Below are 16094 nucleotides of genomic sequence, written 5' to 3' on the forward strand. Positions count from 1 at the left end.
GTGCTTGGCCCTGTGTTTTTTGTGTGTGTGGGGAATGCTTCTCAAAATGGGCAGAAGAAAAATCTGCAAGAATAGTTGTTACACATGATGGCCCCAAGAAGGTTCAATAAGATTTCAGATGAAATTTAAGAGTGACAAAACATGTCTTGTCTTTAGTAGACTAAAAGTTCAAAATATCTAAGATCCAAGAAAGCTATAATCTAGGCAGCAAGAAAGGCATCATGCCCATTGTGCCACTGTTCCCTGCCCTGATCAGACTACATATGAAATACTGGATGTAGTTTCCAGTACATTTTAAGAAGGACATTGATAAGTAGAGGAGGGCATCAGGACTGTGAAAGCTCTCAAATTTATGTCTCATAAGTATTGGTTGAAGAATTCAGGATGTTTAGCACAGAAAAAAATGGGTAAGCAAAGAGAAAGGAGAAATATATGATAAATTGTCTTTAAGATAGTCTTTATGGGAGAAGAAACAAGTTTGTTTCTCTTAATCCCAAGTGTAGAATTGGGGAACAAGGGGCAAAAATTATCCTAGAGATTTAAAAAATCCCAATGATCAGAGCTGTCCAAAAGTGATATAAGCTACCCAAGAGTACTAGTGCATTCCTGAACACTGGAAGTCTTCTAAGAAAAGTCTGTGTAAAAGGGATTCTTGTTCAGGTATTGATCAGTTGGAATAAGTTCCTGATTCCATGATTGCTATTTGCCATTATTTCTGGGGGAAGGAGGTGGTGAAAACAGATATCTGGACTAGGATCAACCAAACTCTAGAGCATAGTTTCCTCCCCCAAACTACACTATATAGTGAATGGCACAGCTGTTATAATACAGATTATTACAGACATAGCATACACTGTATTCTATCTTTTGTCCCACCAAATGACATTACTTTTAAAAGCAAACATCTGGTTTTTTGGCAACAAAAACTACTCTCCTTATCAGAAAATAATTTCCTAAACATACCTGCATGACAGAATGTTAGTAGGAAGAGAAGCAGACATGTTCTGATATTACTGAAGTTCTGATAGGAGGATATCTGATTGAGTAGAACAAGGCATTTGGGCTCACCAAGTGAAATGACTACCCAACCTTGGGACTTCTTTACCTATGGTGTTGCAATGTCACTATCTATTAATATTAATCCAGGTAAGAGACATATTTCATAGAATATTTATGGAGAAGATGTCAAGCTGTGGCCTATACATCAATGAGTTTGAACCAGTGGTGACAGTGTCAGAGGAGGAAAGGCTGTATATTGGAGAGATTTTGTAATAGATTCAGAACTGAACTATTTAGATGGATTCAGAACTAGTTAGATGGCCAGATTCAAGTTTCATACTGAAGGCTCAATGTCAATTTGGTAAGAGGTCTCTGGTGTTCTGCCTTCAGGGATCTGTGCTTATTAGCATTTTATCAATGATTTAGACAAAGATTTATAGCTGGTATTCTTAATGAATTTATAAGTGATATGAAATGGAGTAAAACAGCTAAAACTATTGGAAGCCAGAAGCAGGATCCAAGAGGAATCCACAGGCTCAATCATTGGGTTGAACCTAATAACACAATAAACACAAACTTTTACATCTGGATAAAAAAAAAACACAATGGTATAATCACAAGAAGGATAAAGCATGCTTAAGCAGGTTGTCTAAAAATGATTTTGAGATTTTCATGGGCTAAAAATTCAATGAGACAGTAGTGTGATATATGACAGTGAAAGGAGAAAATGTGATCCTGGTCTGCATTAGGGAGCAGTTTCCAGGAATAGGGAGATGATATTATCATCTGTACTCTTGTCAGACCATCACTGTGCAGCTCCATGCACTCTGGTTTAAGAACATATTTAAGATGGAGTGTCTAAAAGGTGGCCAACCAGGATGGTAAAACACTTAACTCCCATGGGCTCTTCAAGGAGAAGATGGATGACAATTCACTTCATTTATTATGTGGGTTGATTAGTTGACTAGAGGTTTCTTCTAGATTCTGACTCCTTTCAAAATCTTTTGAATCTGAGTCCCAGGAGCATTTTCATATATTATTAGGAAAATAGTTCTCCCTTGCCTGTGTCTACAGGTGGAAAGTAGCCAGGAGCCTAGATGCTTGTCTGAGAGTCAGAGCTCAGCTCTTGTCTAATAAAGCTAACCCTGGATTTTCCTTTTATCTCTCTTCTTTACTTGGGGGGAGATGTATCTTCATACTATCTAGGAAATGATGTGCAGAAAAAAAGTCTGGTAGGCATTTATTTTAATCCCTCATATTAATAACAAAATTAAAGGTATTTATTACATTTATAAAAATCGGCAAATTTATATTTATATAATAAGAGGTCAGTAAATGTCAGCCTTGGGAAAATCATGAATTTGACCCAATTCAAACAAAGGTAGCAAAGAATTTTTTTAAAATGGTAGCAGACTGGATGAAGAATTATCAACTCCATACAAAAACATGAGATTTGGCAACAACAATGAGTAGTTTTAAAGAGCAGATATTTAAACAAAAAAAAATCATGAGTATATTTCATTTAAGAAATACCATGTAATAAATAAGAAAGAGGGCAAAAAAATTTTAAGGGCTTCACTAAGGTCATATTGTTTATACTCCTATATGGAAAAATGATATTTGTAACTCTCAAAAACTGTATTCACTATCATAGTATTTAGAAGAATTATTCATAGGTGGAGGTTGGGGTACTAAGTGGTTTAAGATGATATGTAAAAAAAGAAAGGGGGGGTGCCATAGAAGATGGCACCAAGAGAAACCTGAAGGAATAAGAAAAATATGATAAATTATACCACTAAATGGTATAGTGGCTAATGGGGAGGGGGAGGGGAAGAATACTTTTATAAGGAGAGGAAGAGAGTGCTAATAGATAATACTTAAACCTTACTCTCAGTGGAATCAACTCTGAGAGGGAAGAGCATCTAGATCCATTGGGCTATTGAATTCTATCTTATCCTACAGGAAAGTTGAGAGGGAAAAACCAAGGGAGGGAAAGAGGGGGAGCAATTTAATAGAACCTTAAGAAAAATAAGAGGGAAATAAGAAGGCAGGGGGTGGAAAGGGAAGTAAAATAAGGGTGGGAATTAGGGGAATGACTAAAAGCAAAACACTGGTGTAGAAGGAAATAGTGAAAGAAGAAAGGGCAGGACTAGAAATGAAATCAAAATGATGGGGAATACACAGATGGTAATCATAACTCTGAATGTGAATGGAATGAACTCATACATAAAATGAAAGTAAATAGAGTGGATTAGAAACCAAAATCCTACCATATGTTGTCTACAGGAAACACACATGAGGAAGGTAGACACACACAGGGTAAAGTTAAGAAGCTGGAGCCAAATCTATTGGGCATCAACTGATAAAAAAGGCAGGAGTCACAATCATGATATCTGATAAAGCCAAAGTAAAAATAGATCTGATTAAAAAATATAGAGAAGGTAATTACATTCTGATAAGAGACAGTATAGACAATGAGGAAATTGCAGTACACAACATGTATGCACCAAATGGTGTAACATCCAAATTTTTAAAGGAGAAACTAGTGGAGCTTAAGGAGGAAATAAGACAGTAAAACTATACTAGTGGGAGACTTGACCTTCCTCTATCAGATCAAGATAAATCAAACCACAAAATAAATAAGAGGTAAGAGATGTGAGTGAAATCTTAGAAAAATGAGAGTTAATAGATATATGGAGAAAAATAAATAGGGACAAAAAGGAATACATACACCTTCTTTTCAGTAGCATGGTACATTCACAAAGACTGACCATGCACTAGGGCATAAAAACATGGAAAACAAATGAAAAAAAGAAATAAATGCAATATTTTCAGATCACAATGCAATAAAAATAATAATTAGTAAAGGTACATAGAAAGGCAAATCAAAAATTAATTGGAAACTAAATTATGATTCTCCAAAACTTGTTGGTTAAAAAACAAATCATAGAAACATCTAATACTTTCATTGAAGCGAATGACAACATATCAAAATCTATGGGATGCAGCCAAAGCAGTACTCAGGGGAAAATTTATATCCCTGAATGCATATCAGAGAGGGAAGAGGTCACTGAATTTGGCATACAAATTAAAAAACTAGAAAGAGAACAAATTAAAACCCCCCAGATAAAAACTAAAGTAGAAATTATAAAAATTAAACGAGAAATTAATAAAATTGAAAGTGAAAGAACTATTGAATTAATAAATAAGACTAGAAACTGGTACTTTGAAAAAATAAAATAAATACTGTTTAATCTAATAAAAAAGGGAAAGAAGAAAACCAAATTAACAGTATCAAAGATGAAAAGGGCAACCACCCCTCTAATGAAGAGGAAATTAAAGTAATTATTAAGAACTATCTTGCCTAATTATATGGCAATCGAGTTGATATGGATGGTTATTTACAAAAATATAAATTGTCTAGATTAACAGAAGAAATGGAATACTTAAATAATCCCATATCTGAAAAAGAAATTGCTTGAACAAGCCATCAAAGAACTCCCTAAGAAAAAAACCCCCGGGGCCAGATTGATTCACAAGTGATTTCTATCAAATATTTAAAGAACAACTAATCGCAATACTATATAAACTATTTGACGAGATAAGCAAAGAAGGAGTTCTACCAAATTCCTTTTATGACACAAATATACTACTGATTCCAAAGCCAGGCAGACTAAAAACAGAGAAAGAAAACTACAGACCAATCTAATTAACGAACATAGATGCAAAAATCTTAAATAGAATACTAGCAAAAAGACTCCAGATGGGATTTCTATCAGGAATGCAAGGATGATTCAATATTAGGAAAAACATCCACATAATTGACCATATCAACCAATCAAACCAATAGAAATCACATGATTATCTCAATAGATGCAGAAAAAGCCTTTGACAAAATACAACACTCATTCCTATTGAAAATACTAGAAAGCATAGGAATAAAAGGGCCTTTCCTAAAAATAATAAACAGTATATATTTAAGACCAAAAGCAAGTATCATCTGCAATGGGGATAAATTAGAAGCCTTCCCAGTAAGATCAGGAATGAAACAAGCATGCCATTATCACCTCTATTATTTAACATTGTACTAGAAACACTAGCAGTAGGAATAAGAGAAAAAGAAATTGAAGGTATTAAAATAGGCAATGAGGAGACTAAACTATCCCTCTTTGCATATGATATGATGGTCTACTTAAAGAATCCTAGAGAATCAACTAAAAAGTCAGTCAAAATAATCAACAACTTTAGCAAAGTTGTGGAATACAAAATAAACCCACATAAATCATCAGTATTTCTATATATTTCCAACACATCTCAGCAGCAAGAGTTGGAAAAAGAAATTCCATTTAAAATCACCCTAGATAATATATTTAGAAATCTATCTGCCAAGATAAACAAGAATTATATGAACACAACTACAAAATATTTTCCATACAATTAAAACTAGATCTAAACAATTGGAAAAACATTAATTGCTTATGGGTAGGACAAGCTAACACAATAAAAATGACAATCCTGCCCAAATTAATTTATTTATTCAGTGCCATACCTATCAAACTACCAAGGAACATTTTTACTGAATTAGAAAAATTTTTTAACAAAGTTCATTTGGAAGAACAAAAGATCAAGAATATCAAAGGGAAATAAGGGAAAAAAATGTGAAGGACGGGGGCCTACCAGAACCAGATCTTAAACTGTATCATAAAGCAGTGGTGAACAATATGGTAGTCAGAAGGGAGGTTCAGTGGAATAGACTTGGGGTAAATGACCTCAGGAAGATTATGTATGATAAACCCTATGATCCTAGAGCTTTTGGGGAAAAAACCCATATTTGACAAAAACTGCTGGGAAAACTGGAAAACAGTATGGGAGAGATTAGGTTTAGATCAACATCTCATACCCTACACCAAGATAAATTCAGAATGGATGAATGATATAAATATAAAGAAGGAAACTATAAGTAAATTAGGTGAACATAAAGTAGTATACCTATCATATCTATGAAAGATTTTAAAACCAAGCAGGAGATAGAGATTACAAAATGTAAAATGAATAATTTTGATTACATTAAGAAGTTTTTGTACAAACAAAACTAACGCAACCAAAATTAGAAGGGAAGTAAAAAATTGGGAAATAATCTTCATAACAAAAACCTCTGACAAATATCTAATTTCTCAAATATAAAGAGCTAAACCAATTGTACAAATATCAAGCCATTCTCCAATTGATAAATGGGCAAGGGACATGAATAGGCAATTTTCAGTTAAAGAAATCAAAACTACTAATAAGCTATTAAAAAGCACATGAAAAAGTGTTCTACATCTCTTATAATTAGAGAAATGCAAATCAAAACAACTCTGAGGTACCACCTCACACCTAGTAGATTGGCTAATATAACAGCAAAGGAAAGCAATAAATGTTGGGGGGGGGATATGGCAAAATAGGGACATTAATGCACTGCTGGTGGAGTTGTGAATTGATCCAACCATTCTGGATGGCAATTTGGAACTATGCCCAAAGGGCTTTAAAAGACTGTCTGCCCTTTGACTCAGGTATACCACTGCTGGGTTTATACCAGAATGAGATAAGGAAAAACACTTGTACAAAAATATTTATAGCTGTGCTCTTTGTGTTGGCAAAAAATTAGAAAATGAGGGGATGCCCTTCAATTAGGGAATGGCTAAACAAATTGTGGTATCTGTTGGTGATGGAATACTATTCTACTGAAAGGAATAATGAACTAGAGGAATTCCATGTGAACTGGAAAGACCTCTAGGAATTGATGCAGAATGAAAGGAGCAGAACCAGGAGAACATTATACACAGAGACTGATATACTGTGGCACAATCGAATGTAATGGACTTTTCTATTAGCAGCAATGTAATGATCCAGGAAAATTCTGAGGACTTATGAGAAAGAACGCTATCCACATCCAGAGACAGAACTGTGGTGGGAGAAACACAGAAGAAAAACAACTGCTTGATCACATAGTTTGATGGGGATATGATTGGGGATGTAGACTCTAAGTGATCACCCTAATGGCAATATTAATAATACGAAAATAGATCTTGCATCATTGACACATGTAAAACCCAGTGGAATTGTGTGTTGGCTACAGGACAGGGGTGAGAGTAGAGGAGGAAAGAACATAATCATGTAACCATGGAAAAATATTCTAAATTAATTAAATAAACTTAATTAAAAAAAAAAAAAGAAATACCATATAAACTACAATAGGAATTCAGCGGGCTGACACTGTCTGATGGGTTAGAAATAGATATTTTCAAATTCCCATTAAAAGATATAATTGTAAAACAATTGCAGAAACTTTTGATGAAATGTTAGGATTCCTGACTGAGTAGGTTCTGGAACAACCAAATGAAGTTACCTCAAATAAAGCTAGATTGAAATAACATTTCACAAAATCAGGAAAGTATGTTTAAGCAAAGACTATTATAGCCATAACATTCAGTTTTTTACTTCAGAAAATAGTAGTTATTACAAGCACCATTCATGTTTTTGCAGGGGGAGAAACTAAAATAAAGGTGAGAAAGCACACTAGTATGGAAAATGAAAACTTTTAAAAAATTGTCAATATTACCTCTCCTTTATTTCTAAATCCTTACAACAATTAAAAAAAAAGGGGGGCACAAAATCAAGTTGTACGTGCCGGAAGATATATATGAATTGTTGAGAAATTGTAATCTTCTTAAATTCTCCATTAAGCTTCCCTTGTAAGAGAAAAAAGGTACTCCAGCTACCACATATCTCCTAAATAATACCACTCTTAGAGCTAATACCAAACTCAGAGCCTGTGAAAGAAGAAAGGAAAGCACCGTATGATTTAGAGTAATTAAGACAGATTTTTGTACCTCCAAATCATTAAGAAATTAAGTTTCTGAACACTAAAAAAATGACTACTTGGCTTCTAGGGTAACTTGCCAGGCACAGATTGGCACAATGCTCACACAATTATCTAAGCTTAAATAGTATACAACATGATCATTTATGCAGAGATAGAGACAACAAAATTAACTTGTTAAATTACAATTTTCTCAATCACCAAGAATAGGAGATGCAATTATTCCCTGGCATGAATACTACACAATATTGAGGGAAAAGTATTTGAATATAGAGATTTTTGTTTTGTGACCAATATTAGAAAACACTACTGAAATAACCTATTGATAGACAGGAAAAGTAGTCATTCTATTAAAATGTGGGTTGACCACCAGGTGTTTTGTTTTGTTTTTGGACAGGGGATGGGGAACAGTAGTTCAACTTAGGGAAAGTCTCCTAAAGCACAAAGTATTGAGGTATTGAAATAAAATGTAATGATGATGGTCAATGTGTGATTATTTCTATATTCTTACCCACATCATTAATGGAGAACTGTGCACTCAAATCTGTCTTAAAATCCATTATACCTAAGGTCCCTTGACAACTGAGTTATTATGGTATAAAGAGCACTGTCAGGAAAGACCTATGTTAAAATCTTGGCTCTTCTACATGTGACTTTGGGCAATCAACTATGGGAATCTCAGTCCAAAAATAATCTCAGTGTACCAGTTCACCTGTAGGGTCCCTTTTAACTCTTATTTTCTTATGATAATACTATCTTTAGAATTCAGTAACAACTAAAAAAATTGGTTAAACATTTAAGATTAGAATTGTACAGTACTGTAGTTTTCAATAAAATTCAAGTATCTTAAAAATTTTTGGTACACCTCTTGGTAAAGAACTGTGCTAGGTACTGTTTTCTAACTTTAATTACAAATGACATCTTCACTAAAACCAGAGTTTCAAATAAAAGTCAAGTTTTTTGAGTTTTTTCTAGTAGGGATGAATGAAGGAATGAAATATATTTGTACCTAACAACATTTTTATGTCTGCTAAGTATCAAGTATTAAGCTTAATGAAGTCAACATTCCTGCTTGGAAAATGAAAAAGGCGACCATAATTATGTCTACTTAAGGGCAAGTATTATATTGTCTATTACCCTCTACACCTCCATCTGCTTTTATATTTTTATTAAACACTAAGGCTAACTCACTTAAAGGTATAAGCAAAATGGAAGATGCAACCTCTCCCTTAACAGATAAAGCTTGTCCCCACAGAAAGACTCCCCCACCCACCCACCCAAGAACTTTAAATATCTGAATAACCAACAATAAGAACAAAAGTTGAGATTCAAGGGAGAAGCACCTTTCAGGAAAGGAAATTAATTAAGAAGGTATAAAAAAGGATAGGAACTTGAAAATAAATCAGGAACCCTCTCTGCTAATACTGCTCATTTTCCATTAATTACAAAAGCAATTTTAATATTCACTATTGATTTGTAAAACTTATCCAAATGTAACAGTTGCACAAGAAAAAAAAAAAAGGTTCTCTCTCACATATACACTTGATATTTTTACCTAACCTACATCACCATGATTCTAAGATTCTAACTTTTACTTCCACCTTGTTTTAATCAATTAATTCCTAGTCTTAGTACTCTGCTGTGAAATTACACTAAAGGCCTGGGAAAAAACCAAAGAAACCCACCACCCACTTCATTGGTAACTGAAAATAGTGTCACCTAAAAGAAAAAAAAATTGAACTTCTACAATATTTTGCATCTAAAAAGGTACCTTTTTACATGCTGACAGGCATACCTAGAGTCATTGCTTGGCTCTCTTTTCTCTGGTAGTTTCATAGGCTTTGAATCAATTTCTTGGTAGTCTTCAGCACCAGTAGGTTCTTGGTTTTTAAGAGCATCATCTGAAGTAAACAAAGGTTCCCCTTCAACTCCAAAGAGGTCTGGATCATCTTGAATTACATCAATTACAAGGACATCATCTTCATAAGCTTGAAGAATATCTGGAAAATCTACTTTAATTTCTGCAAAGCTTTTTCTAGATGCTTCCCCACCAACTTCTCCAGAGGAAATAAAAGAATCAAACAAATGAGGTTCTGTAGAAGGTGAGCATGTAGGGCTTTTCTTTGTATACCTGGAATCAGAAGAAAAATCATTCTTTTCACAGATAGGAGATATAGCTTCTGTGCCAACTTCAGAAAGTTGGTCAAGTGGGTTGGTTTTAGCTTGCTTCAAGGAGCTCTGAGAAACAGTACTGGAGTTTCTACTGCAGATCTCATCAGGATTGGCTTGCATTAGTGTAACATCAGCTGGGATACCAAGAGACTGCTGATTTGGATTTACTGTACAGTCAATTTCTTTCATCCTATTCTGCCTAATCTCTGTTGTAGACAAATTGTCAAGGAGCTCTAGGGGACTATAGGCTTCTTTCTCTGATTTAACATTTAACTCCTTTTTAGGTTCTGTTTTATTCTTGAGTAAAGGAATTTTAAAGTTTGTCAGCCGTCCAGTGTTTAGCATTTTCACTAAATTTGGCACTGCAAGTGTCTGTTGGGCAAGAGCTGCTTTCCGCCTCATAATTTTGCCCCCATTATTGTTTATATCCTGATTATCTTGAGAAGTGGATAGATTAAGTTTTGTTGAAATTCCTTTATCTTTTCTTGGATTTACTGCCAAGTGTAGGGTCATATTAGTGAAATGATTATTTTCACTGCCATTAGAAATCACTTCTGATTCAATTCTACTCAGATCTTCTGACTTCCCTTTTTTGTTACTGTTGATTATATGCTCTTCTATATCCATTGAAGGAGATGTTCCTGTAGTAATGGAAGACAAAAACTCTGCTTTTATGTCCACCTTTTCTTTACTTGAAGGTACTTTCTTTGTCTCTATAACAAAATTCTGTAACATTAATTTGGAGTTATCAGCTAGGTGTTCATTACTTAAAAGCAGCCTATCAGAATTATCTTGACATAAATTTTCTTGAGACCCAGAAGGAAAGGCATTTGATTCAACTAAGGTATCCTTTTTATGAGACCAAACAGATGTCCTGGCACATGAATAACAAGGCCAAATTCTTTTACCAGTCATTGGAACTATTCTTCTACAGCTTAACTTGAATTCCTCAGTTTCTTCTGAAGCTTCCTTTTCAACATAATGATAAATAGGAATACCAAATATATCATGAGATACTTTCACTACAGGGCTTTTTGCCAACTTAAGGTGTTCATCCCGCTTTGTGCTTTTATGATCAAAGGGCTCTGCAACAGTCTTAGTTCTTTCTTTTCTACTACAAGGTTCAAATGTTTTCTCAACTATATCATTTGCATGGTGTTTTGAACTCATCTTCTTGTGATTCTTCTCTTCAGTAACTTCCTGAGGACTTCGAGAATTATCCATTATAGAGGAACCCTTCCTTAAAGCAATTGAATTTGTCTTAAACTCTAAAGTTTCTTTGCTTTCTGTGAACATTTGCTTTGCTTGCAACAATAATTCATCTGATTTATTATCTATATTTGGGAAACTTATCTCAGTGACTGTTTCATCCATTTTTTCAGACAATCTCATCCTTTTCCTGGGTTTTCTCCCAACCCCTTTTTTTACTTCCTTGGAGTGCTTGTTTTTTGTATTTTGAAGACAAGAAAATGTACCATTATTTCTATTCTGGTGTAATCCTTCTTTGTTCCCTTCTAACACTTTTTTTACTCCCACAATATTTTCTTCACTTTGCAGAAGATGAGGGCTACCATTCATATCACTCTTCTCCACATTTTCTCTCTTTAACTTTGTGGCCATTTCTGCTACATGCCCATGCTCACTTTTATAAGCAGAGTTTCTTCCATCACTAGAATCCTTTAAAAAGGGTTGGCAATTATAATCACTTTTAATCACTGTACTTGTTTCTACTGTAGGTGACAGGCTGTTATGAGAATAATTGGAATTCTCCCTACACAGTCCATCTTGGAACTCTGCTAGAGTGTTCTGTGCATCCTTATTTTCAGTTACTTTGGGAGATGGGTTTTCCAAACCTTTAGGTTTTGTGAGTCTAATTTTTCTTTTATTACAAGGTACCAAATCTTCCTTGCCCAAAGTCTGCATTAAAGTCATGCTTTTAATTCCATTGGGCTCCATTGTTTGAAAAGACTCAGAACTGATTAATGATTCCTTCATGCTACAATCCCCTGGGAAATTCAAGTCAGTTGCTGGCTGAAGTTCATCTTTTCCACTTGAACCTTCTTTAATTTTTTTCTTTGCTAAATATAAAGCAAAAATCAACATTTCAGATGGCTTTCAAAGTTAGTAAACAAGTAATTTTCAACTTAAACTAATCTTCAAGTAACTGTATCTTTTTAAGGGGAGTGGCTAAGATCATTTTAATAATTTTTTAAAAGGCCACCTTCTTTTCCTCAAGCCACCCCTCCCTTTCTGAAAGAGGACACAAAGCCACAGTGAATAAACTCAGATATGAGTAGCTCAGCTATGGGAAAGGAGGAGCCTGAGGCACCCAGAATGAGGTCCCAGCCTCAGTCTCCCCATCTGCAGAACAGGGATGATCACACCCCCAGTTCACTGACGCCAAGGCTCCCCTAAAAGCCCCCACCTTTCTCCTTGGACTCCAGCTGCGGCTCGGGGCTGGCTGCGGCCGGGGCCCCGGGAGGCGGTGGCTGCTGCTCTGAGGCCCGGGAGGGCAAGCCCCGCCCTCCGAGGCTCCGGCTGCCGCTGCCGCTGCGCCTCCGCCGCTTCCTCTCCTTCCTTTCACCGCCACCCGCCCCGGCGCTGAGGCTCTGCTCGCCTGAGGCCTCGCTCCCAGCTCGGCGGGGTCCCGTGGGCAAGGAGGCTGCTGCCCCTCTCCGGCCCCGGCTGCGGCTGCGGCTCTGGCTGCGGCCCCTACAGGGCCCGCGCCCCCGAGGCTGCTCCGGCGGGGCCTCCTTGGTGCCGGGCCTGCGGCCCCGCTTCCGCCGCGGCGGCACCTCCTCCTCAGCCGCAGTTGTGGCCGCCGCACTTGCGGCCGCCACAGCCTCCCGGGCCCGCCGCTGCCTCCGCCGCCTCTTGTCCCGCTTGGCTGAGGCGGGCTCCGGGCCAGGGCCCGCCGACGAGGCCGAGGCCCGAGTGCACAGGCGGCGGCCTGACGCCGACTCCCGCTCTGCCTCGTCGCTGCCGCCGCCGTCGTCGTCGCCGCTGCCGCCGGGCCGCGCGGGCCTCGAGCCCCGCGACCTCAACCGCGGCATGGCCCGCCCCGCCCCCAAGCCGCTGCTGCCCCGACGTGCGCCCCGGCTCCGGCCGCCGCCGCCTCGCGCCCTGCCTCGAGCCAGCCTCTCTCTCCCGCGCTCGCGGCTCGTGCTTTCCACACAGAATGGGCTAGCCGGCGGGAAGCGGAAGTGACGCGGGGCACTCCCTCTCCCTCTCTCTGGCCTGCCTAGCCTAGGGCCCTGTCAGTCAGGCGTGCTGCGAGAGCGAGGCAGGGAGGGGGTTGGGGGAAGCGAGCGGGCGGGGTGGGGGAGGGGGGGAGGGAGGGGAGCAAGAGAGACCTGTCAGTCAGGCGGCATCCAGAGCGAAAACGAGGCCAGCGCTGGGTGGGAGCGGAAGGAGAAGGGTAGGAAGACCTGTCAGTCAGTCACAGTAGTGAAAGCGAGGCCGACCCAGGAAGGCCTGGGGAGGTGCGGGGTCGGGGAGCAGGAGCGGCCCCATCAGTCAGGCAACATCCCGAATGAAAGCTAGGGCTGCGCCCAAGGGGAGTGGGAAAGAGGCCTGTCAGTGCCGAGGAGGACCCCAGCAGGGAAGAGACACTGTGCTACCCTGTAAGGCTCCTTCCTTGCATAGAGGACTAGAGCCGGACAACAAGCACTTATGGAGCGCCCCCTGTGTGACGGGCCCACTCTAAGACGTGTCCCTCAGAGCTGCCTTTACCCTCTCACCCCTCGTCTCCTGGGCTCCCAGCAGCCTCAGCACAACGGCCGCCTCGAGTACCTTCAGAGGGCACCAGGCCCCGCCTCCACCTCGTGGGGCACCACCCCTTCCGGCCAGGCTGGGCGCCTCAGCTCCTATCCCACTGGGCCTTGGACATTTAGCCCTCCCTCTGTCCTCCCTGTTGGCCCTTTGGGCCTTTTAGATCGGACCTCAGCCGGGCGCAGGGCTGGCCACCTACCCGTGACGCCCTTGGTCGGAGAGCAGAGGACTCCGTCCTCCCTTTGCCAGCTCCCCACTAGGCCGGGCAAAAGGACCCCACCCCTTTGTGCACTGGTTCTCCCATGCCCTGGGACAGCGTCGAAGCTCCTTGGTACAGAACCTGTGACATCCTACCGCCCTCACCTCGAAGCCTCCCCTGCCTTGTCTTTGGCCAGGAGCTGACCTCAAGGGCCTCTTCTGTGTTCTTCCTCTCCCTCCCCGGGCCCAGGAGAGACATTCTCCTGGACTCGGCTCATCACCTGCGCCCCATCCCCCCAACCCCAGCCATCAGACCTCTCTACCGCCCTGCAGCTTTCTGAGACGCCTTTTTCTACCCACTCCAGGCCGCACTCTCACTCTAAAAAACCCGCAAAAACCAGATTGGGCCTGGACCTTCGTCTTCCTGTCTTGAGTGATTACGACCAGTGAGACACCGTATGTGCTCTAAGTCCACCTTTCCAGCCGTCTCACACTCCATCCGACTTCTGGACTCCAACCGGACAATTCAACATCCCCGCTCCACCCCCACCCCCCTCCCCTTTTCGATTCTCACCCTGTCTCTAAGGCCTGGAATGTCCTTCCCTACTTAGAAAGGTTTAAACCGTCCTTTTAGATCCAGCTCAAATGCCATCATGTCTATGAATCTCTTCCCTGATCCTCCAAACGAATGAAATTCCTCCCTCATCTGATATCATAGACTTCATGCATTTAATTGCAACATAAATTGTGATCAGTGTATGCCTAATTACATCTTCTAGAAGAAGTTGCTCAAAGCAGGAACTGTCATAATTTGCATTTCTCTTCTCTCCTAACCCCTCCCCCCATCCCCAAACACTGCTTTGAAGAGTAGGTACTTAATGAATTGTTGGCTAAATATTAAAAATGTCCTTTAATGCTCATGTCTATTTGGACCTACATGGGCCATCTAAGACTTGAATCAGAAAAATAAAGAAGCCATTGTGATATTAATCTATTAGTGCTTACATTCTTTAATATATTTAATACACATAATTCCCGGACTTTGCCAAACATAGTCACAAATTGCTGAAATGGTATTTCCCCCTCCTTATTAGGAGGGAGAATGGAAAGATATTCTAATATGCTTTTTTGTTCTGTTTAACAGATTTTTATTATGTCTTCCACTGCTACTCCCTCAAATTGAACAATTGAAAAAATGAAATATGAAACCCTCATAACATATGCATAGTCCACCAAAAATTCCTGCCCTGGTGTCCACAAATGTATGCTTTTCCCAGCATCTTGGTAAAAGGCTCATCTCTCTCAAGAGGGTGGCATATTTCATCTTTAGTCCTTTGGATTTGTAGTTTCTCCTTGCATTGATCACAGTTATAAAAATTTTCTAAGTTTGTTTTTATAATTTTTTTTAAACCCTTACTTTCTGTCTTTGAATCAATATCAGGTATTGGTTCTAAGGTAGAAAAGTGGCAAGGGCTAGGCAATGGGGGTTAAGTGACCTGCCCAGGGGCACACAGCCAGGAAGTGCCTAAAGCCAGATTATGTGACATTTTGACATTGTATAAGTTGTTCTCTAGTTCTGCTCCCTTCATTTTGCATCAGTTTATAGAGGCCTTCCTCTGAAACTGTCCATTTCATCATTTCTGTGATAATATTCTATTATGTTCATATGTCACAATTTGTTTAATCATTCCTCAGTAGATGAACATTTCTGTAGTTTCTAGTTTGGAGTTACTTTGAAAAAAAATCCTATTGCTTGAATGTATGCATAATTTTTTATTTTCTTGATCTCATGGGATATCCACCTTATAGTATTATCACCTGGTCAAAGGGTATACCCAGTTTAATAACTATTTGTGTATAGTTCCAAATTGCTTTCCAGAATGGCTATGCTAATTCACAGCTTCACTAACCATGTTAGGGTGCCTGTTTTTCCAATGCCCCTCCAACATGTCATTTTCCATTTTTTGCCATCCTTGTCAACCTAATGACTATGAAATGGATATTCAGAGTTGCTTTAATTTGCATTTATATGATTTAGTGATTTGGAACATTTTTTTCCCCATGGAGTTGTTGATAACTTGGATTTCTTCTT

At 39.1% G+C, this 16094-nt stretch overlaps 1 protein-coding gene and 1 long non-coding RNA gene across 5 annotated transcripts in view; one reads left to right on the forward strand and one right to left on the reverse strand.

Moving 5' to 3' along the window:
- The window catches only part of TOPAZ1 (testis and ovary specific TOPAZ 1), an 84847-nt gene extending 70323 nt beyond the window's left edge, over positions 1–14524 (reverse strand). For 2 of the 4 annotated variants that reach the window (XM_056800399.1, XM_056800397.1), the window contains exons 1-2: positions 12459–14381; positions 9633–12111 (exon numbers count right to left, since the gene is read on the reverse strand). In XM_056800399.1, the coding sequence (XP_056656377.1) occupies positions 9633–12111; positions 12459–13086 (3107 nt within the window). In that variant the 5' untranslated portion in view covers positions 13087–14381. Of the gene's footprint in view, positions 1–9632; positions 12112–12458; positions 14382–14416 lie in introns of those variants that run through there. The other 2 variants (XM_056800400.1, XM_056800398.1) reach the window with 2 other exon arrangements.
- On the forward strand, positions 13354–14992 carry LOC130454673 (uncharacterized). The gene is made up of 2 exons (XR_008912504.1): positions 13354–13451; positions 14368–14992. It is a non-coding gene; the product is annotated as an uncharacterized LOC130454673 (long non-coding RNA).
- Positions 14993–16094: the final 1102 nt, after the last annotated feature.

This window comes from Monodelphis domestica, chromosome 5, assembly GCF_027887165.1.
Source record: "Monodelphis domestica isolate mMonDom1 chromosome 5, mMonDom1.pri, whole genome shotgun sequence".
NCBI lineage: Eukaryota > Metazoa > Chordata > Mammalia > Didelphimorphia > Didelphidae > Monodelphis > Monodelphis domestica.